Source organism: Trichoplusia ni, chromosome 13 (genome assembly GCF_003590095.1).
Source record: "Trichoplusia ni isolate ovarian cell line Hi5 chromosome 13, tn1, whole genome shotgun sequence".
NCBI classification, from domain to species: Eukaryota; Metazoa; Arthropoda; class Insecta; order Lepidoptera; family Noctuidae; genus Trichoplusia; species Trichoplusia ni.
In genome coordinates this window covers 5227583-5251847 of record NC_039490.1, presented here as the reverse complement: position 1 = coordinate 5251847, position 24265 = coordinate 5227583, and the positions used below count along the sequence as shown (strand labels likewise).

The following is a 24265-nucleotide window of genomic DNA, read 5'->3' as shown; positions in this document are numbered from 1 at the left end:
GCCATTCCATTTCCATAAGTATTACTTGACAGTACTAACATTGGAACCATTAGTCAGTGAACGTTGAAAGCCATTTAAAATACAACCTGCTGTATAAAATCTTAGGTAAACTTCAAAACTTCTGTTCTTCAAATATTTGTATATATCGTACAAGATCAACAATATACCTCTACGAAACTAACTAACTCTAACTTTCTTAAAACATATAAAACAGTTATCGGTAGTTAAAATTTTGTGTTGAGTTTCATATTAAACATTCTTGAAGGTAATAGGTTGGGTTTTTTACTGTCTTTTTGCAGGATAAGAAGTAACTGAATTATCAGTGGCATTATTAGGGTAAATATGAGTCCCGCACTTTAATCCTTGTGTCTCGGGAGGTCGCACAGGCATTAAGGTCGCATGCAAAAAGTCACCCAGGTTCAAAATAAGCATCCATGGTTCACACTAACGCTACACTAAGCGGGGGCCAAATCCGCGACAAGTCACTCTTAGTGGGTTTGGTATTTCTTGATTTCCTTAAAAATTTAAGGAAATCAAGAAATACAATGTCAGATTATTTGACAACAAAATCGTAATGTTGTAAATATCAAAAAAAAAATCGTTGAAATTCCTTAACAATTTTTGAAATGAATTTCATGTAGATACATTAGCAAACTGCACGTAGATAAGACCATAAAATACAAAGAAGAAAATAAAAATTACAAAAATATCCATAATTTATTTTCCTTTTACGTAAAGCGACATATGACTATTGTAAGTGGGCAGAAACTTGATGAACACACTTGGATTCTGTGAAGCACATGTTTGACCCACTGGGCCCTCCACACAGACACAGACTGCAGAACTGGCTTGGGTTGTGGATGAGGGTCCCCATGGGGCAAACTAAATTGCCTGGAAAAATAAAACTCTGATTATGCCTTATACAATGGTTTACACACGCTTTCGTCAGACTAGTTTGGTTAGGTCTGCAATTAGTCGGGCAAACACTCGTTGTTAGCAGTTAAGTATGAAATTACTTCATGAAAGTTAGTATAAAAATATTTGATTGGAATTCGGTGGGGTTACAGAATTCTCGTTCTCAGTTAATCTGTTATCTTCTCCCAAACGACGACTTGATAAACGATTTTGAAAAACGCTTTTTCGATCTAGAACCAAGAGCACGAATACTTCCGAGATCATCATCTTTATGAGCCTGAGGATATCTGATATCACAAGAAGAAGTACCAAGATGTGGAAAATAATTATTATGCCAATATTTTTTAACTACATTCCTAGCAACATAGTTAAATGTATACTTACTGAAGTCTGAAATGTAAGAAAAAAATCATTAACATCATAAAAGTTGAAATTGGTCTAAAATATGTATTAAATGAGAATAATTAACGACAAGAAAATGTTTAAGACTAAGTTTTATTTTTGGACCTAATTTTTTTTTTTGAATGTTTGTGTAAAATACAAACGGATATTTAACTAAAAAGTCAAGTTAGGAAAACAATTAATTTTGTGCTTAAGTATTCTAATATTTAAACATTAAGTAAGAGTTGTAAAAGTTTACCAGAACATGGTCCATCTGCTACAGAACAATACCATTCCGTGCTAGAACATTTGCAAAATGCACAAAATGTCTGGAAACCCATCTGGAACTCGTCTCCAGAGTCGCAGTTCCTCTCTAAAACAAAACAATCAGATGAAGATAAAACTAATCAGACGGCTTTTCAAAATTGGAAAATCGTTTCCTACAATCGCTAGGTAAATATTTTTAATAAAAAAATTAATATCTCATCTTCTATACTAATAAATAAAAAGCTGAAGAGTTTGTTTGTTTGTTTGAACGCGCTAATCTCAGGAACTACTGGTCCAAATTGAAAAATTATTTTTGTGTTGAATAGACCATTCATCGAGGAAGGCTTAAGGCTATGAACCATCACGCTGTGACTAATAGGAGCGAAGATACAATGGAAAATGTGAAAAAAACAGGGCAGGTATAAATCTTAACTTATATCTACTACCCACGGGAACGAAGTCGCGGGCAACAGCTAGTTAGAGATAAAACGGTGGCTTTACACCTCCTTCAAAAAAGGATGTGAAAAGATGGGATCATTTAAAAACTCAAGTGATCATCATTTAAATCCTTTCTGGGATGTTTTTAGAAGTTTTACTGTAATAAATTTGTATCAATAATAGGTTCTAAGTATTGAATCGCTTTATTCTTAACAGTTTAATTTATTTCAGCGATTTGGGTAAAAATGATGCTTAACAGAACGTGCTACGTAATTGTTTTTCCGCAAGGAAAAAATATTCAAGTAAACTACAATTTTTCGTCGATTCTTGATAATCATTGGCCTAGCCTTTTCCCAACTATGTTGGGGTCGGCTACCAGTCCAACCGGTTTCAGCTAAGTACCAGTGTTTTACAAGGAGCGACTGCCTATCTGACCTCCTTAACCCAGTTACCTGGGCAACACGATACCCCGTGGTTAGACTGGCTGTCAGACTTTTTCAAGCTTCTGACTACTTGTAACGACTGTCAAAGATATAGGAATAACAGCCGGGACCCACAATTTAACGTGCCTTCCGAAACACGGAGGAACTCGTTATGACAAAGATGGTCACCCATCTACAGACCAACCGCGTCAAGCATAGCTTAACCTGTGATCGTATCACTTATGCGGTTATAGCTTAGCCACGAGCTCCTCGGATTCTTGATAATATAAAGAGAAAAGTTCCTGTAAAATACACCTAACATGAAAAAAGAACTAAGAAATACAGATGCATTACCACCACAGTCCGTTATTGAATCTCGCTTGCATGCCCACTTGCCCTGGTTTGTGCACTTGCAAGACACGCACTTTGTGGGATAGCCAACTTCACCAGGATTGCACTTGTCGTAAACAGATTCTGAAATATACAACTAATATTGCTTCACCACAGCTAAAGCAGTTGGGAGCGATGAAGGGTACGAAACGGTTGCTGTCAACTTCGACGAACGTGTATACTTTGATCTCGCTTCAATATTTCTTTTTTTGCGAACCGCTGAGTTATTTCAGACGCTGTACAAAAATATGACCACGTTTTTTGGCCCGTATAACCCTTTGACTTGGTGAACGCTACGCTTTAAATCAAATTGAATGAGAACGAGACTGAACTATGAAAAGGAACAACTGTTTTGGAAGTATTTTAAAGATATTTTATTAGATAAATATAAAAGTACTTACCTGGGGGTTCGTGCGGTACATCTGTGAAGGATATAAATGAATTTGAACATAAATAATTGAATCAATATTTAATAAACTCCTGCTAATGTAGCCCGTTTATTTATAATATTTATAATTGTCAGTTCTGCCTTTTCTTACGTTGTTGTTCTTGAAATTACTATCAAGTGGTCATACAAAACAGATATCATCGAGGCTTTATTGGTACCGCTATACCAGCGGAAGAAGAAAAGAGGCTTTGATCCATAGACTGATGAATGTCATTATTTCAATGAACAATTTACATAGTTTAGAAATTCCTTTACCTTTGGAGTATTTGCAGAAGTTAAGCAAACATAACGCGAGCCCGTTATGTAAACAGAAACAGTTTCGACAGAACCTGTTGTTGTCCGGACTGAAGAATGTGAATGGTGTGCAAAACAGATCGGGCGAGGAAAATTGCTTTTCCTTCTTTTCGTGCATTAATTTCACTGCAAAGGAAATATTTACATTAATAAATTTGATTTTGTTCGTCTTTTCAAATTATCGTCATGATCCAAGTCTTTTCCCAACTATGTTGAGGTCGGCTTCCAGTCTATCAGTGCTTTACAAGGAGCGACCGCCTATTCGACCTTCTCAACCCAGTAACCTGGTCAACACGATACCCCTTGTTACGGCTATGAGTTGTATTAAACAAAATCAATAGGCATTTAAATATAAATAAAAGAAACATACATGAAGCTATAATTCCTTCTTTATCCAAGATGCAATTAGTTACTTCACAGACTTTTTCGTTGTTTACGCAACGGCAAGTCCTGCAATTTGCATCAGGTGGGAGATCAAACTCAAAGCAGCCCGTCCGCTGTGACATAGAGTGGTGCCTGTTTCGCTTCACCGACTCGGTGCCCCATTCCGGTGGTAGGACTGAAAAATAAATTGATACCCGTATCATACGCTGTTTTTTGTCAAATAATTTGAAAGTGGACGATGTTCGCAAATGCATCTAGCCCGATCTACGATTACAAACGTCAATAGCAAACGTTCATAAGTCGACAACATGTCAAGTGACGTCAGCCAAATCAAAAAACAATTATTTACCAGTTTCTTGAGCAAAACCGAAGGATGCCTATTTCGTTGTTTCAAAAGGAAGAGAGGAAGGAATTTAATTATTGTGCCGTGTTTGGGTTTACAAACATTCAAGTCACATTCAACGTACAAAGACACCCAGATTCAGAATAAGCACCCGTGGACCTCACAAATCCTTGTCTCTACTGTGATCCTCGGTGTGCTTAACGTGGTAACCTCAAGCACTCGACTACCCGTGCAGTGCAGAATATTTACGCAAAGATCGTACCTTAGAGTCAAAAGCACCTGAATATGAAACTCCTACCTTTTGGTCTTCTGCATGGTCTGTCTGTGCACAATAGTTCTCCTCTATCACAATAGCATATATTCGGGCATTCCGGGTCGTACTCAGGCGGGTTGTAAAAAAACCCATCTTTACATTCGTCTAGTATTTCATCTGACTGGATCATCGGAGAGAGTTTTCCAAACTTGAACCTCTTCAACTTTCTATGCCTAAATCCTGTAAATTTTCATCGTTTTTGTAATTCGTCTTACTTACGGATGGGGTGTTAAACTGTAAGTTAACTTTTTAATATAGATTTCTTTTTAATTAGTGGTGATATCTTAGGAAACTGTTAACTTACGAAAAAATACCTTATTTCCTGAAGCCATAGATACTATACAGTTCTTAACTGTTTAGAATGGATTATCATGATTTGTAGTTGATTAGATATTGGACTTCATCTTATAATAGAAATCTGTTTAATCCCTAAGATCACTAGCTTGAAAAAGCTGAATGGTAATTGACGTCACACGAGTTTTAAATTACTATATCATATTCATTTTTTGTTTACGAGATGAAAGAAAAAAATTACATAATTATATTTTTTTTGCAAATCTGTCCGACAGACGAGATAGTTAGTTTTGTCAATTACCCTAATTAACAGTATACTTATGCATTTTCTAAAAAAACATTCTTACCTTGCCTTCTAGTTTTCTTACATACTTTGTTAGTGCAAGTAACTTTTCCACGAACACAAACACACATGTTGCAGCTGTCTCTTGGAGGAATAATGTCGCCAACTTTACATTTAATATTTGTATCTAGATGAAAATTGTGAAAGATCAATAAGACAAGGTTCATTCAATAGTAGTAATAAATATACAACGCGTACTTTAAATAATTACTGAAAAAAATTATGCCGACTAACCTTTCAGCTTGCTTTTTTGCTTTGAGATTAAAAACTAAACGGCTACCAAACGAGCATTACTCTATGGGGTTGAGTCTTTTTCGGCATTTCAAGATTTAATAAAACACATGAGCCAGGTGATAATGAGAAAATAACAAAAGTTTGTAAAAATAAAAAGGGTTTTCAATTGAAATTAACTTCGATGTATGTCAATTCGTTGAAGAATCACAATCAAGCCATCTGAACAATCCTTCTTATTTAAGTGAAATTATTAATGGATATGATGAGATATTAATGGAGTGAGGAATGATAAATGTTTTGTTTAACTTGATTGTTACCAGTAGCAATAATATTATATTGTTTAAAAATTATATTGTTTTAGAAATACATACCACGAACCATCATGCAAGCCCTTGAAGTACAAAATTCTTGACCGTTGGAGCAGACACAGTAATTGCAGCCATCGTCCATATAGTATTTTTGTCGTTCAATACAAACATGAGACCTGCCGCCAGCGACTACAACGAAAGCTTTATTCAATTACTTTGTTTAATAAATTAATTGGACGAAATGTTGTGAATCTGAGTAGACGAAACAGTCGAAGTCAAATATTCCTCTTACCTTGCTTCTTTCGAATGCATGGGATTTTTGAGCATGCGATTGCTGAGTGTAAACAAATACATTCATTGCATGGGTCCGGTTTGGGCAGCGGCTCATTGGGTAAGCACAAAGCCTCCACGAAGTACGATTCTAGAAACGATTAATATTCTTTATTTATTATAACTATTGCGCGCTATATATGTGCGCTAAAGAGCGATACAAACGTCTAATCACTTAAGAATATGTCAAAAACTAAATAATATTAAGTCATAATCACTTCTAATAGCAAACTCATATTTCATTTGGTAAAATGTCGCTCTAGACAGGAAGAGTTGAGAGTAACGCTTACCGCGTGGGCTGTTTCCATGTGGCCCAGAACCGTGTAAGGTTTTGGGTTTTGGCCTTTGCCCAGCAGAGAGACACAGTGGGCTTGATAAAACGATAAAACATACGTACTTGTCCTACAATTCTTCCTCGTACAAAATTCGATGCCGTCCAGACACACGCAATAATTACAAGCATCTATTTCGTTGCGGGTGCCATCAATACACAGGTAAGTCTTTGGAGCTTCGGTTTTTGAATTCCACACATCTTTATGCTTGTACCAGTTTCCTCGGTTCCCTAGAATTGTGAAAGCAGTAGCAACATAAACCATTTTTTTACTTCACTACCGAGGAAAGTCCTCTCACTTCTTCTTTCAAACCTCATTGTTTTTTTTCAGTCCAGTGGATAACGATCTCTTTAGTCGGACTTAAACGCTAATGATTTCAACCCACGTCCACCAACCACAAAACTACCCGGGCACCCTCAAGCTTGGCAGTTTCTTGGCCATACCTAATAAAAAATACTCATATCGCTACGACTATTACATTCACAGCATTCAGCTACATTAAGCTTCATTTACGTGCTTCGAATTTAGACATTTAACTGCTTAACCAATTAAACATCGACTTTTTTAGGGTTCTTACGCAAAGGGTAACCATTATTATTAAGGCTCGTTTGTCAGGCTTATTGTCTTCTTTTCTTTTTTTTCTTTTCTTTCATTTATATAGACATAATTTTTTGCGTCTTTGTCTGTAAGACTAGACTGGTTTTCACTTACCTATGAAGGTAGTCCGAACGGTCTCTGGACAAGGATTATGTGTGCATTCCCATTCCTCATCTAAGTTACACTCGCAATAGTTACAGGCATCTACTATTTCTCTCTCGCCTACTGCACAATTTTGTGATGTGCGTAGATCCACTGGAAATTTAAGAGCGTTTATTAATTTGTCTGATTTTAGAATACCGTACTTCAAAAAAAGGATAAAATGGAACGGACTATTTTGTTTTCTGTCTGTATCTCTGTCTATATATCTTTCTATCTATCTATCTGTCTAACAAGACTCTTCATGTGTGGAGTTGAACATTAATACTTTACTTTTTTGAAATTAGTTAAACAGTTTGATAGGAATCGTGAAATGTAAGTTAAAAACAAATAATTTCAGTAACTGGCCTTTATGTTAGAACGGCGATATCACATAAGATGTAAAATGAGTTTAATTCATGATGTAAAAGACAGTGTCATACAAAATACCTTCGAAAATAAGCGTTACTTTGGAACTAAAGGATATTTTCAGAACTGTTTAAGGGCAACGGAGAGGCCCGTACCACTAACTCCTAAGTAATATTATCGCGAGCATGGAAGCCAGACAGCACGACACACGGCGTAAAGCGTCTGCCTCTGTTCCACAAGTGCAATAATAATATTCTGGTCTTATTTTAATTTGGTCGCACCAAGGTCACCTAACAGTCATCGTTTTAATTGAAATTGTACCAAGTTTTTTTTCTACGTACGCCTGTATTGAGGACAAGAGTTATTTGTGCAGATCAGTTCTCGGTCGTAATTACAGAAACAATAATTGCATGCATCCTGTCTGTATCTCTCCCCTATGTGACATGTTGAATCCCTTAGAGGACCTAGAAATAAAAATCGAAACTGAAGTTATGTGTGATAACGGAAAGAATTCCTGATTCGCCAGTATTTTGTTTATTTAATCCAATTGAGGAAATGTATATTTTTTTCAGATTTAGACTACGTTTTACGGAAAAGTCCATATAAAATTGACCAAAATTGTTCGAATTCGATCCTAAGGAACGCACTGATTTATCGAATGTTGTTTTAGAAATAAATGTTTCGGAAGGCACGTAAATGTGGGTCTTCCGCTTAATCCGTCTCCGGTTGTTTTAGATTGCCACTTCCCACCAAATTGGGCTGTGAGAGTTAGGGAACAGAGAGAGAGTATCTGAGTCGGCGCATATTCTTGTGCATTATAAAACGTTATGCAAAACTGGCTGGTGTCTTGCGACACTAGCCTCTTTGCCGACAATCGCTTAGGACATTCATCGGCCTAGTCTTTTTTCAACTATGTTGGGGTCGGCTAGACTTTCTAGCTTCGAACTACGACGACGACTGTCAAAAAAACTGCACTGGCAAAATTTAACGTGCCTTTCGAAACACGGAGGAACTCGTTATGATAAAGATGGTCACTCATCTACGGACCAACCGCAATATTCGACATTAGAAGCAAGTTTTTGGGCTTGTAAATACTTACTAAGATCTTCGTCCAGACATTCATTATTCGTGCACTGCCATTTCTGATCGGAGTTGCAGTAGCAATAGTTACAAGAATTTATTTGTTCCGTCTTCCCTATATCTTCTCTGTCACAACTAGGAGCTGTTAGGTTATCTAAACTCTCTAGAAAAAAGAAACTTATTATTTTTTGTGATTTAAAAGCTCACCACCACGCTTAAGGGTAATATTAATTACACATTTTTTGGTGTTGCCTCTTTTCCTCAATAGCAATAATCTTACTTTAAGAGGTTATGGTAGGCATAGATCGTGTACTATGGGTTCATAAAGCAGTTTTTCGTTTTTTTTGTAGACTTAGTAACTGAAGTCCATAGACATTATCAGTTTTCTAAAGCTTCACTTAGGTTCTTTTTTAATTTTCCCGCTATAAGGGATTTATTCCTTGTGTCGCAACGTTTCACAAATTTTCAAGGACAAGAACACTCAGAAATTTCTGGTTCAAAAAAATGCCTGTCCTAGACTGGGATCGAGTCCAGGACATGTCGCGCACAGTGGCTTTTGGGTGGTGATTCACTCGGTGTCGCTATGCTAATGTCGTTCTTACATACATACGTCTAATATTACAGTATCATGCTACAGACATACCAGAGAGTGAACAGGGATTATTAGTGCAGATATATTCGCCCTTTTCGCCGCAATAGCAAGAATTACAATAATCAATGGTATATTTAGTTCCTGGTACACATTTGGAAGACCGCAGCCATCCTGAAAATTTAAAAGGATATTTTTAACTGTTTACGCAAGCTGCCTCTTCGTCTATCTGTACGTCCGTCTGGTCCTCACGAGTCTGTTTCATAAACCGTGATAGCTAACCACTTGGAGGGACATCAGAGCATGTGCTAACATTATTTAATTACTAAAAATAACGATCGAGGTTAGGAAACGTAGTTACACACGTATGTCTCATAACCGATTTTTGTGTAGCCTACTTGTACGGAATTCTCGCCATCGCGAGTCCGACTTGTACGGGATCAGTTATTCTTGCTTGCTTGTTAGTCGGAAACATGTATAATGTACATACGATCGCCTGTTTTCGGATCGATGCAAAATTCTTTCATCAATCTGCATTGGTAACCAGTCGCCAGACAAACGCAATATTTGCAATTCGTTATTTTTATATCTCCCAAGGGACAACCCCTTGGCATTACATGATATTTCAAATTAACTGGAAGAGAAAAGAAATTATTTAAAACAACGATAAAAATATATGTTCCATATCGCAATAACCTAAAAGACATTGCTTAAATAATCATTTTGAGATATTTAGAATAGAGTCACAGGTTCGAGTGTTGTCTGAGGTTAATTTTTTAATCGTGTACTTATATTTAAATGCAGCTATTAAAAATGACTTTGAAATTTATTTTGTCTGTGTTGTTTGTTAGAGTTAAAAGTTTGACCTTATTCGGAAACCTTGCGGTGGGTCAAATTTGGTTTGCAAAATTTGGTTAAAGACGAATGATGAAGGGTCAAAGTAAATGATTTCAAACCTTGCTCTCTGAGGTCTCCACCCTCCACACAAGCTTTGTTTTGGCAGAACCATATTTTATGTCGACAGTAACAATAATTGCAAGCATCCTTCTTTCGTTTACTGCCTTTCCTGCATTTTGCGGTGTAGAAATTATCTACAAATTTCAAAATATCGTTTAGTTTATCGTTAGAAATGTAGTTGTAAGTTTAGTCTATTGCCAGGCGTAACCTGGTGTCAGAGTTTATCAAACTTACAAAAATAAAGATAAAATATAATATTTACTTTAACAACAAAAATATTCAACAGCTTCCAAGTAAAAACTACTACCAAACTTACTTTAAACAATGTTTAAGGTACAAAATGACAAGATATAATAAAAAAAGGATTCAACGAAATCGCATCATTCTGTCTCAAATTCTTACTTCTTTTAATAATTGACTGAAATAGAAGAGTACTCACGATCGTCGCCGAGTCTTAAGTACACATCTTCAGGTCTATAGTCTGTACCTCTTCCACAAAAGTTAGTTTGGCAATACCACTTTTCATTCATACAAATGCAAGGGTTACAAATATTTTTGTAGCGTCTTTCTCCAGAGATACACGGCTTTAGATAAAATTCTGTAAAATTATGTAGAGGTTTAAAATATGATTTGTGAGTAAGGCAAGTCTGCTATAGCGGGTAACAATGTACATATCATTTAATAGAAAAAAATATAACTTTATTTTGGGTTATTTTCAACCACTGAATTGTTGACTATTTGTTGCTTTTTAGATATATTAACTATTCTTATATCATTAAACTGTAGCGATGTTTGTTTCATTGTTTGTTCACGCGCTCAAGTCTGGAACTACCATTCCGATTTGAAAGTTCTTCCTTTCTTAGCTCATTTATTGAGGAAAGCTAAAGAATATCTAGTCCTTTACGCTTTAGTCTATGTGAGCAGAGTTATAAAAGAAACGGGAGAACTACGTGCACTCTAAAACTATAAGCCTAAATTTCAGAAATTCCAATGATGTCTTCATAACATAACAACGTCAGTGAAATCGCGCGTATCAACTAGTCACGGAAAAAACAAATTAGCTTACGATCAGCTGAGTCTTGGGTACGAATGTCAGTACCGACGTAACTGTCGAAGTCAAAACATTCCCTTTGTGTGCAGACCCATCGCGCGTCGCGACATACGCAGCGATTGCACTTTTTATATTTCTTTTCATTTTCCTTACAACTTTCTGAATGATGATCATCCCTTAAGTATCCTGAAAGCAAAACATTTTCAACTTTTGTAACGATTTTGTGAATTAAGTTTAGTTGATTAATCTACAAACACAAAAACGATTTTCTATTTATATATAAAGAAATAGAATAATTTATTTTTGAAATTTTTCAACAGACAAAATGTTAATTTGTGTCAAGCAATTATATTAACCGTTTTAATGCAAAACGCCATCTTATATGTATATTTTTTGATTGTACTATGTTATTCTAAGTCTAAGTGAGTCTATGAGTCGCTTTAATTTCACCGCCGTCTTTCAACTTCTGCCGAGGACATGCTGTTGTCCCAAATCCTCTGCCGTTGGCAAATATCGATCATTTGTGAGGCCTCAAGATATTACTAAAAAACATACCACTTACTTATCGCACCAGATCCTTGGTGACATAGTTTCTGAGCGCAGTACCAAACGCCTTCGATGCATATGCATTTATTACAGTCTTTCCATGCCATTCTATGATTGGATGTGCAGCTAGAATGCAAAAAAGGGAGTGAATCTGCAAACAGAAATTATTTTACAATGTTTTTGCAGCTGGTTGTGCGCACGTCCAAGATAGATATCGCCACAGTTCTATAGATTTTTTTTTACTCAATTTGATATCAATTAAAATATATTTTTAAAGTGTATAATACAAATTTTCAAACTCCGTCAGCTTTAGTAATTAATTTAGTTATTTCTGTCTCTTTTCTTTCATTGTATAACTTCATGGTAAGAGATCCGTCCTTTTCTAATGGCATACACAGGTTCAACATGCAGAGGCCTTGTTGAAAACATTTAATATGAAATGAGAAGGGGCATCTACCAGGGGTAATCTACCCCTGTCCTACAGAATGTAGCTACAAAGCTATGGCAAAATTTGCCGACTAATTCGGGATATTGGTATATCAATAGTAAATTAAAACGTTTCCTTCTCAAATTAACTAGAACGTGCACCTGCCTTTAAACACATCTCAATAGAATTAAATTGTCAGTTGGTTACTCGTCGGCTTAAAAGTGGGCCGAAATTATAGCGCCAATTGTAAAACTGACATAAACGAGGAGCTATGTCAATCGTTTTATTGTTTAGTTATGGAATAAAAAAAAAATGCTACATGTGGGATCCTGCATATACAGCTTCGTAAATCTATTCTCCATTTTGTCTGACTTACGCAGTGACTCTTTCTCGTCCTGAAGACACGGTGCAAGTGAGCATATCCATTCTCCATGGTGGCATTCACAAGTATTGCAGTCGATGGCCTTTGTGTCACCTTTATTGCACCGCTCATCGGAAGAAATGTCTTCAGTGTGAAGGTCTACAACATGCAATAATTTAAATGCTGTTACTATTCAATAAGAATGTGAAAGAAATGTGAACCAATCTTGATCATCATCATCATCAGGAGTGTTGGAGAAAGCGTGAAAATAAATAAAGTCCTGAGGGTTTTCATTTCACATATACTTTCTTTTTGAGAGGGGCCCTCGCATTAGATAGTAGTGACAAGTTTCACCAGGCCACGGCAGCGGATGTTCGTGCGCCCTCTGCTCCTGAGGTAGAGCGCCCCTGCTCTTATAGCCCGATGGGATGGCAATCTGACGTGACCGGAGAGTACACTAATAGATAGTCGGCACGTTTGTTGGGATCGAACCTTCTCTCACAGGTTCGTCAGTCAGTTTAAGACGGGATGAGATGAGATGCCTTCCACAGTTGCAATACTATTTGAAGAGGTGGTAGTCGCTCTGTTTGATCAACAAGTTAACAAAAAAGGTAATAATTCAAATATTAAAGAAAAACCTTACCGTCGTCATAACTTTCATCATCATCATCACATGAACGTTTTGAGCATAGCCAACTACCAATGAAGCAATAACAGGAGTTACATCTTTCATTTTTTGTCTCTCCGTGCGTACAAATTCTTGTTCTTTGGTAATCTGAAAAAATAGAGGTTTTGGCATGGATTGGAAATATATAGAACTAACTGACCCAGCAAACGTTCTTTTGCCTAATAAAAATTATTTCAAGTTGTATGCATTTTTAATGCCACATTATAAAAAAAATAAAAACAAAAAATTTCGTCCAAAAATATTTTTTTTTTATTGTAAGCCATCCTTAACACTTAGAGTAGTGAAAAATAGATGTTAGTAGATTCTCAGACCTACTGAATACGCATATAAAATTTGGTAAAAATCGGTTAAGCCGTTTCGGAGGAGTACGGAGTAACTAACATCGTGACACGGGAGTTTTATATATATAGAATGTAAAAGAGATTGTTGTTTTAAGAAAGTAAGTTATAGTGGTTAGTAAGTTACACAGTTAAGTCAAACCAAAACTATAGTAGTGCGCGATATCATAAGCAAATCACCATACAGTAAAATAAATAAGTAAATGCTTTTTGTCACGTTTTTAAGCACTCATTTCACAGTGGTTTCTTAGGTTTACGCGAATGTTAGACATTGGAATGAAACTACTTTTACGGATTTTATCGCGACGTTTCGACACCTTGCAGGTGTACTCATTTCACATTCACTTGTTTGTGTGCTTGTCATTCCGGTTGCAACTCAATTTTGAGGCACTTCCTGAAAAGCTAGCAGGCTGAAATTTTCAGGATAGTTTCAAACCCGATGACAATGTAATTTACAACTATAAAAACAGCTGGACCGATTTTGATAAAATCTGAATGGAAGTGACATATAAAAAAGTCGGTTAAATTAGTAGATTTTTTAAATCTATTAATTTAATCTTCGTTAAACAGCAATCTTACTTGTATTTCCACATTCCATGTCGGTACAAAGTTCTTTTCCATCTAAACAGTGGCAGTAGTTGCATTCGTCTATGTAATATTTGCTTCCTTCAATACACGTATAACGTTCTCTTTTCAAACTGAAATCTGAAAAGACAATCGAAACTCAGACAAATTATGTGGTACCGGGTGGTTACGGGCTAAATAAAAAAAAAAACAGGTTTAAGTAGAGATCATAATTCCTTATGTTTGAAAAGTAAATATAGTCCAAGAAATATTATTCGCACCATTATTTTATTTTTCATTAGGGATGAATTAAGGGGCTCGTGGTTAAGCTATAACTGCATAATGTTAAATTGTGGGTCCCGGCTGTATTCGTGCATCTTTGACGGTCGTTCCGGTAGTATGAAGCTAAAAAGTCTGACAAGCATTCTAACTAAGGAATATCGCAGGTGTTGCCTAAGTAACTGGGTTGAGGAGGTCAGATAGGCAGTCGCTCCTTGTTACACTGGTACTTAGCTGAATCCAGTTAGAGTGGAGGCCGACTCCAACATAGTGGGAAAAGGCTAGGACGATGATGAATTTGAACTGACTGACTAGACTGGAAGCCGACCCCATCATAGTTGAAAAAAGGCTAGGACGATACATTCATTCATTTTTTTATTAAGAGTCGGTCGACCACAACGTTTTATTGTAAGAATAATGTAATTGTGGAAAAGAGATACCGGCCTCTATCGTGTAGTGCACTGTCTTGCTCACACTACGTGGCGTTGTACGAGTTTCTTTCATAAATATTCATTTAGATATCAGAGAATGTCTGGCCTGTTGGTCTAGTGGCTAGTGGCTCTGACTGATATACTGGAGGTCATGGGTTCGATTCCCACTCAGGACAAATGTTTGTGTTATGATCACAATCGTTTACTCTGTGTCTTTGTGTAATTTATCTATAACATGTATGTATCCTACTACTATTATAAAGGCGAAAGTTTGTAAGTATGGATGTATGGATGTTTGTTACTCTTTCACGTAAAAACTACACTACACAATATAGCTTATACATCAGAATAACATATAGGCTACAATTTTTGAGGTTTCTAATGTGAGGTCGACACACTAAAACACATTTTTTGCGCTTACATTGCAAACGCTGACTGAATCCTACAAGATAGATAGAAGGCAGGTATAAATTATAACTTATATCTTCTAACCACGCGGACGAAGTCGCGGGCAACAGCTAGTTTAGAAATATAAGTATGTTTATAATATAGCGTTGTGTGAAAGTTGTGGAATATGATTATTGTATAATAACGGCAGTTGTTGTCTTTCTAACTTAAAGACTTAGAGATGCAATTAATATTTCTCGTACTTTACTTACTTTTCTTCTCTTTTTCTTTTAAAAAACAAGGATTATTTTCACAAAAGAATTTTCCTTTGCGACAATAGCAAATATTACAGTTGTCAAAAAACACCGGGCCATCTTCACATTCGAGTTGTTTTTCAATTCTCACTGTAAAATAACATAACTATATATATAGTATATAACTATTAAAATGAACTATTAAACCTCAATTTTTACTGTAAAAATGTTTTACTCTCTAGCTAACAGTGAACATGTCAGGGTTCATCAGAAGCCTGATGGCGGCCATGTTTGTTTTTTATTAATATAATCTTAAGGTTTGTATTCGAGATTGCACAGTCGAGACAGTGAAAATAATTTCTGTAATAAATACTATACGCTACTTATAAAATATAGTGCATGCTCGCTCTCCCAGGATACTTAAAATTCTTTCTTGCTTAAATTAAAGGCTATCTTTATAACCCATAACTTTCATGCAACGCCATCTACTACATCCAATCTACATTTTATGTATAAATTACCCCTAAACAAATAACAAATGATTTTTCTTATAATAAAAACATTTGTCCCTGGGTGGGAATCGAACTCACAATCTCCATTGTGGCAGTCAGGGCCTCTAACCACAAGACCAAGAGGGTATTCAAAAAATAGACATAAATCTGATGCAAATAAGTTACGTACGTCCTGTGTCCCTGGGGCAGCGCGCACGAGAACATGTCCAGCTTCGGTCAACACAGACACATTTATTGCAATCGACTTCCAGTGTTTCTCCGTTTTTACATTGCGTCGAGTCTAAGTAACTCAATAAATTTTCTAAAAATAAACGTGTAGTCAACTGAATGTGACTGATCGTTGCACAGACGTTTAACAAAATCTGTGCAACAATCAATCAATCAATTAATTCAGCTTGTTGAGGTCCACTGCTGGACATAAGCTATTCTATGTCTAACTGATAATTCGCTAACTGCTATCTCTTGTAGAGTTCCCTGTTCATACCGGAGCTCACAATCGACGTCTGAATTTAAAGAGGCAAAATTCTTGAAAATTGTATAAGCTAAAAAATTGAGTAACAAAAATCTTTGGAGAACGAATAGTAAAATTATAAAAAAAATGATAGCAGTTGCAGATATGTTGTGATAGGTAAAAATCACTAAAATCTACTGACGAACTTAACATTTTTTTTTGTCAAATGCCGTATCTACATCGAAGTCTAAGTCGATAATTAAATACATGTTAGTGAGCGGTCAAAATACATGTTACCCAATGTTCTATAAATACGTTAGTCGATGATAAACTTATGAGTTAATCAGTGACCAACATATAAAGTAAACCAATGATGATCATATGCGATGCTTAAGTTACCGCCTGCCCGTTTTACTTGACTGCTCCGAGTAGTTTAAACTTGTGCCAAACATTTTTTCGATGAAACCCGCATCAAAGACTAATTCTTGTGTCGCGTGGAGTTTCAAAAACAATCAAGTCACACACACAAAGACAGCCAAGATCAAGACAAGTATTCGTGAATGATACAAACGCTTGCATTATTGATTGAACCCGCTACGTTTAGCGTGGTGACCTCAACCACTCAGCTATCCGTGCAGTCAGTACGGGAGACAATCGTCAATATATGAGTCCTATACCCTTTCTCCCATTTAAGATTATTAAAAAAATATTTGCTATTGCCGTCGTTAGAAAATGAAATGAAAGCAATTGTTGTCTTTTTTAACATACTTAAAATCTAGTAGATTAAGCATGAGGAAATTAAAAACTATATTTTGTGAAATAAACCTTTTAACCACCTACAATTATTGAAATGTGTTAGAAAATACCACAAATGATGAAGCCTCAACAACTACATATTAAAAGGGGAAATCGTATCATCTGAGCAAAAGCCTTATCTTATGAAGGACTAAAAAAACATATTAAGTTTATCGCATAAGTGTATACGAAAATAGTAATAATATATCTCCAAATATTTCTCCAAGAATATAGTTCCTTTTTGACTTGAACATTCAGTTCAACAATTCTAATGGACACGTTATTTTTTAACAGCGCCTCGGATAATAGCTTTGGTTGGTCCAAAACTAGTCGGACGATTCGATTAGTAAAATAAGACCGATATTATGTACACGTAAGCAAATCTTTGTATCGAATAAGTATGAAAATTATTTTAAGAACAAAAACCTCAAACCGGCTTCAAATAAAAACTGCTGAGCCTTTATGAACAAAAAGACAGCTATTTCACGTTAAATGAAAAAAGAATCCATTAAATTGGTTCATCAAGCCCAAAGTTCTGAAGCAACAAAAAAACAACAGACGAATTAAGAACCTCTTCTTGAAGTTCGTTTAAAAGAAATACATACCACTGAAAGTATCTCTATCGCAGGTGTAATGAGTACAGTACTCTTCGCCACGGACACAAAGGCAACGGTTGCAGTCCTTCTGACGTCTCTGCCCATCTGGACATCCGCTCCGTAAATCTAAGTCTTCAAATGAAAACAGTCATGTTAAAAAAGGGACTTAACTGGCTTTATGAGTTGAAATTGAAAAGAACTCTACAAAAATGTTTGTTAAAAACAATTAAATAAATAACAGGTATTTAATTATATTTTTCGTTTAATGATATCGTTTAGTGTATATAATATGCAAAAATCAGGTGAAAATAAATGAAAAAACGACGCAGAAGTGAAAACTTGAATATTAACCTTGTTTACTTTTTAAACTCAAATCGCTTCATTTATCACTATTAAATTACTATAATTTATGTGGTAGAATACAATACTTATTTATTTCGCTATCGATGCAGTATTGTGCTACTGAAGTTTTCGTCTTTCGAATTGAACTCGAATTTTTGATCAGGTCACGTCTCCTGACGCGAGTTTTTACTCATTACAAAAAAAGTAATAAAAATGAACGTACCCAAGAAGCTATTACTATTGCATTCTTTTTCTGTGCAAACTTCATGGCCGTTTCGACAAAAACAATAGTTGCATGCGTCTATTTGTCGTTGTTTGCCTTCCCTACAAGTTACTAGAAATTTTGGTCCTGTAACAATTTTGTTATATTAAATATTTCCACCACTTCTACACAATGCCATCTAGTCTCAAACATAGCAAAGCTTGTATTATGAGTACCAGAAAACACATAAACATTTGTGTTTCTAAACACATTCATAATATAGACAAATTTCACCCAGACACGGAAAAAATATAGTACTCATCACATAAACATTTGTCCTGGGTGTGAATCGAAACCGCGACCTCCGGTATAGCAGTCAGGACTACTAACCACCAGACCAACCTCTTCAGTCTCTCCCTTACCTTTTCAGTATTTAAGTAAAAATAATTTTGCGTGCATCTGAATAAATATTTTGTTTATAAATATTGGAATCTTTATCTCGTACAACTGCAATAATATTAATTAAGGAGACGGTATTCCTCCTGAACACTTCTGAACTGTTATCCTCAACAAAATCAAACGCAATTTAAACTAAATATTAGAGAAAGTGATAATGACATCATAAGATCCGTTTGAAAGATAGAAACCTATGTGGTTTATATTCTAGAATGTCGGTTTGTCTCTACATTCCCCGATAAAAAGACAAGGACAACCATAAGGGAATGTGCAGGTTTTGATGGGGGATGTGTTATCACCTAAGGACAATAGTAAGCTCCTAAATGATGCTGTGCCCGACATTTTTCGCCATTCACCAAATGTACTACATTATGGAATTAAAAATAAAGTAAATTGAAAATTGTAAATTGAATAAGTAATTGTAAATTGTAAATAAGTAATTGTAAATTGAATTTTGACCTAACTTACTTCCGATGGCAGAGTTGCAGATCATTCCTGTACACATGTACATTTGACCGGCGACGCACGTGCATTGGTTACAATCCACTCTGGTGTGTCTACCCATAGTACAGTACTTGGCTGTGGACAAATAATACAAGTCAGGAAACGATTGCAATTGCTGATGTGGAAACGGGATAGTGGAATACAAGGTGTAGAGCGGCGTCTCTTTTCCACAACAAAGAAAGATTAAGGGCAGGCCAACATTTTTGCGTGCCTTTCTAAACACGGGAGCTGTGATGTTTATTTAAAATGCACCCATCATGCGAAAAGACTTTTCTAGAGTACCAATCTTATCGTTCTAGATATGTTAAGCCGAATTATTTGACTTGGCAGTGATACGGTCTTACGGAAACTGAATAGGTAAAAGAAAAATAACAAAATTATAGAAACAGGTTAAAGTAGTACCTCCATCTCGTAACGGTAGAAAATGACCTCTTGACGGTTCTGTAAACGAAATTAAAAACATTGTTCAAAATAATATACATTTAACGTCTTTTACTGACATCCATCCAAAGTGGATTGCAAACTGTTGCATATTTTGAATGAAAAATAAAACAACTGCTGCACTACAATACATCACGCCCTATTTTTTCCAAATATTCATATCAAGTTATACTAATTTTGTTTTTTGTAACAAAAGACGAGTAATTCTATTTTAAGGAATATTTTATGAATTTATGAGAGGTAGCTTCACACCTGACAGTAAATTACATAAAGTCATCATACAAAACATTACGCCAATTATGAAGTACACAGGAAAAATAAATTAAAATAATTGGTAAAATAAATTATAATGTTTAATATTCGTACCAAAGTCATCTGTATCTCCAACGTGTCGATATATCTTCAACATTTTTAGATCTGAAAAAAATGATATCCATTAAGAGTAATGTACAAACATTTCGTTAATAACAGCAGAATTGTCTTCGTGTAAGCAAGAAAGAGCGCGTGACAACGGTACTGTTATTATAGCTTAGAGTATACGCCAAACATCATCATTAAGACTGTTGCAGAGAGACATTGTTTTACAAACTTTAAGGCCTGTCTCGCTCCCACAGCCACTAACAAAAATTTGATACTTTATTGCCTTCGAGGTAGCCTTCCGTATATAGTCGTATGTATGGATTTGATACACGAGGTGCGGTTTGATCCAAGAGCTGGCTAAGTACCAATGCGACTTTTTAAAAGTGAAAGCACTGTGAGGAAACGATGATTTAAAATATTGGATTCCTAAATCGCCAACTCACAATGAGCTAGAGTGGTGATCAATGCTCAATAGTATTATGACAATGTGTAGTGCCCTGAGCCCAGCCGTGGGACGTATATAGGCCAAGGAAATAGGTATTTATTTTTTGAGAAACTTATCTTAATTAACCATAATACGTAATAAATAATACTTACGTAATTTTGCTTTCTTCATACTCATTCTTTCCTCTCCGTCTGACACAAAGAATAATAAAGTAAATAATAATTCAACATCATTTTTTATAAAGTTACATTTCTCCAAAAGCTAACGCAAACGATTCGCTAAAATGTATTAAAATAAAAAGACAAAGAATATGAATGTAGTTCCTATATTTACAACATTACTATTTACCTTAAAAAACATTATTAATTTACATATTAATAAAAAAATATTAATTATTTCGAAACTTAACTAAATGAAATAAATGTACCTCGTCCAGCATGGTAGAGCTTGTGAAATGATTTCAGGCCTTCTGTAAAATTGTGTTTCAGATGCCTCTGTGAGTCCCAAGCCGATCCTTCAATACCATCTGAAATTATAACATTATCTTTGAAAATGACCTTGAAACATTTTTATTATACAGGGCGTCCCAAAATGACGCATGTCGTATTTTTAGAATAACGTTAAACCAAGGGGTCTACCGCCACGGCTTTCCATACACGTACAAACATTGCATATAGATACCACGGCAACAAGATTCCCCTTAGTAAGATTGCTTGTCAGACTTTCTAGCTTCTTACTACATGTAATGACTGTCAAAGATGTACAAATATTAGCTGAGACCCATACATATCCTATCGGTATCGTATCCAATCGTAATTGACAAATAGTTCAGATAAATTAATGTTAAATTTATAAGATTGATAAATTAAGGCGGATGATTCTTTGCGAACTACTTTGCCTTCCGTTGCAATGGTTTATAATATGATGGGTTTCTTTTTGAGTTCGGAAAAACTTCATTCCTTTTAATCCCAAAAATGCTCAATTTTCAAGTAAGAATACTATAATTATCTTACCATCCAGATCTCGGAACCAGTAGTCATCGTAGAACGCCTCTCCTACTGTGGCCTGAAAATGTAATGATTTTAAAACAATGGCTAAATCGGCCAGAATCGTCATCAAAGGGTTGTTAACACGGGATCATCCTCGTTGGGATAAATCCAGGAAACGTTCAGGCGATGCTCCGGGGATGTTTCTGAGGGAATAGGCAGTACACAGAGAAAGTTGGAAGACTGTGGGGTGACTGTGGGGTAATCATCGTCAGAGCCTTTTCCCAACTATGTTGGGGTCGGCTTCCAGTCTTACTAGCTAGGTACCAGTGTTTTACAAGGAGCGACTGCGTATCTGATCTACTCAATCCAGTTACCTGGGCAACAGGTTTAGCTAGACTGGTTGTCAGACTTTTAAGCTTCTGACTACCTGTATCGATTGTCAAAGATGTATGAATAACGGCCGGGAACCACAACTTGACGGGCCTTCCGAAACACGGAGGAACTCGTTATGACAAAGATAGTCACCCATCTACGGACGTGTTCGATTCACTTATGCAGTTACAGCTTAGCCACGAGCTCCTCGGTGTTGCATTGCAGAAAAATGTCAGCGTGTACATTAGGTATGGCATATTAGCCGTTCAGTTAGACTCCCTGAGTATACGTGTAACATCCACAGGTACCTACTATAACATCATGATACGATGTACGGATCACATCATCATCATCATCATCAGCCTATCGCAGTCCACTGCTGGACATAGGCCTCTCCACACACGGATCACATTGCATCGGCTTAAAGGAGGGTCGGGTGCTTTGTACAATCCAATCAGTGTCAGGACGAATAGGTTCACATATGGCTCCATTACGAAAGCCAGATTGGTCAGCTCTTAAGAGTTTTCGTCGTAAAGGTTTGTACACCTATAGTAGAGTATATAACTCTACTTATTATGCATCGTGAGAGCCTGCCGATAGCCAGATTATTAAAAAAAATATAAAAAAAAAAAACATTTTTAGATATCTTTTTGATTTGGACTCAAAGTACTCTCTCTACATAACAGAAGTCTAAACCCAGTAGTGTTTTAGTGGAGGTCCTTCGGCAACCTCTTAGCTCCAGCATCAGATCATCTCTATAATATATCAAATCATAATATTGCATTGTCACGAAAGATACATATGCTATCAAAATATCAGCTTTGTCGAAAACCGGGAAGTGGATCAAATTCAACTTGCAAGATTTGACAGACAGATAGACGACGGAACTGATGAAACTAAATTACAGCTTGTAACAAGGCACATAGTAAAGGCTTTCAAATAGTTTGATTGAGAAACGAAACTCTTGCGAGTTCTCCGCGTCACTTTATCACAATTAATTTTAAAATCAAGTACTAAAATTAGTTTCAATAGTTCACGGTACACATAAAACATGGCTCGAAAATTGGTTTTTAATGTTTTTAAACAACTGATTGTAATTGTAAATATATTTTTATAAATACATGGGTTTTTAGGACATGGCACTTAGTCCAATGATAACGAATTTGTCACCAATAGATTGTAATTATATTTAAGTGATACAAAGAACCTTTCACCCAAAAGAGACAACTCTCTACGTTGTATAGTGCACTCTCTCGCTCACACGATTGCAACAGCTTCGCTTAAAGAGACGGTGACAAAGTTTTGTATTTTGCGCCCTAATTTTGCTTAAGGCATGTTTGCATCGTAGCACACAAACTAAGTTTGTTTGTGCCGTTTAATGGCTAAACTTTTTAGATCTGTGTCTACCCGTTTTCTACTATGGCATGAAGGATGTCGGGTTTAGGGAGAATATAATATAATAATAATAATTCATGTGGCTCTAGAACGTAGAGTGCAAGTGAGGTGTTTTCAATCAGAAAGTAGTATTATATCCCAACAAAATTACTTATTGAGATGGTCTAGCGGTACTTTGAATGGACTTTTTCTAAACTATATGTAGGTACTTTCTTAATCATTCACTTAATTATTCTTCATAAGTCACTACTGACGAATGGTGAAGGAAAAAATCGTGAGGATATTTGGAATTCAGGTTGATTTGCCACTTAGCTAGAGTGGAGATCAATGCTTGAAAACCTTTCCCATATCGGAGGCCTACTGTCAGGTGTGGGACATCAATAGTTGGTATTGTATTATTGTGTAGCATGACCAGAAATAGTATGGAGTCTAATTTATTTGCACAGTTCTTTAGTTATTACGTAAACGTTAATACGCAATACCGTTGCACTTAGTATTACTTGACATGACAATACTATTTAAAATTCAACGACGTCAACCTATCTTCGATGCAATATGAATTATACTTAATTGTTCGCGCTAAGATTGATGTCATTCAAATACGAAAAATTCCAGTTTTGTATGGATTAAATGATAAAATTGATAGTACTTACCCACAAAGTGAGCCACAGTATTCCATACATGATCGTCTCTAACTGATAAGTTCGGATTTAAAACCAACCGTGAAGGGTTTATATGGAACTAATTAACGAAATGGAAAATTAATTGAAACACATTTTGCACATTTCCTCACAATATTTAGGAATTAAATTGAATGAGCGTTTAACGTTAAGGAAACATTAATTTAAATCCGTGATTAAATCATTTTGCTATAAGTAGGAGTTAACGACGATGACGGTTTTGGTGATTTTAA

The 24265-nt window shown here is 35.8% G+C and overlaps 1 protein-coding gene across 3 annotated transcripts; it reads right to left on the bottom strand.

Annotated features, from left to right (window-relative positions):
- Positions 1–362: 362 nt before the first annotated feature.
- LOC113500175 (kielin/chordin-like protein) lies at positions 363–24158 on the bottom strand. Of its 3 annotated transcripts, XM_026880881.1 has the most exons (35): positions 24006–24158; positions 21610–21661; positions 21024–21122; positions 20749–20787; positions 20158–20208; positions 19753–19791; positions 19315–19425; positions 18412–18537; positions 17856–17978; positions 16174–16305; positions 15511–15642; positions 14157–14282; positions 13195–13326; positions 12567–12710; positions 11780–11914; positions 11233–11403; positions 10606–10764; positions 10166–10300; positions 9700–9843; positions 9264–9383; positions 8640–8783; positions 7882–8004; positions 7148–7288; positions 6502–6666; positions 6067–6195; positions 5838–5963; positions 5237–5359; positions 4581–4775; positions 3926–4114; positions 3517–3681; positions 3215–3235; positions 2778–2897; positions 1556–1669; positions 1300–1305; positions 363–891 (listed from the first exon to the last, which is right to left on the bottom strand). In XM_026880881.1, exons 1-35 carry the CDS (start codon positions 24033–24035, stop codon positions 749–751), a joined length of 4104 nt encoding a protein of 1367 aa, XP_026736682.1. In that variant the 5' UTR covers positions 24036–24158; the 3' UTR covers positions 363–748. The 3 variants fall into 3 exon arrangements, with proteins under 3 accessions (XP_026736682.1, XP_026736683.1, XP_026736684.1); XM_026880882.1 differs by lacking the exon at positions 15511–15642 and having other exon boundaries at positions 24006–24157; XM_026880883.1 differs by lacking the exons at positions 15511–15642; positions 16174–16305 and having other exon boundaries at positions 24006–24157.
- Between the last annotated feature and the right edge of the window lie 107 nt (positions 24159–24265).

Bases quoted from the DNA above. Each gene is read 5' to 3' on its own strand.
- LOC113500175 (XM_026880881.1), bottom strand. From the start codon at position 24,035: ATGTATGGAATACTGTGGCTCACTTTGTGG. The intron at 17,979-18,411 runs GTACGTTCATTT...TTTCATTTGAAG, and splicing joins CAATAGTAATAGCTTCTTGG to ACTTAGATTTACGGAGCGGA. The intron at 4,776-5,236 runs GTAAGAATGTTT...GAAAATTTACAG, and splicing joins TAAGAAAACTAGAAGGCAAG to GATTTAGGCATAGAAAGTTG.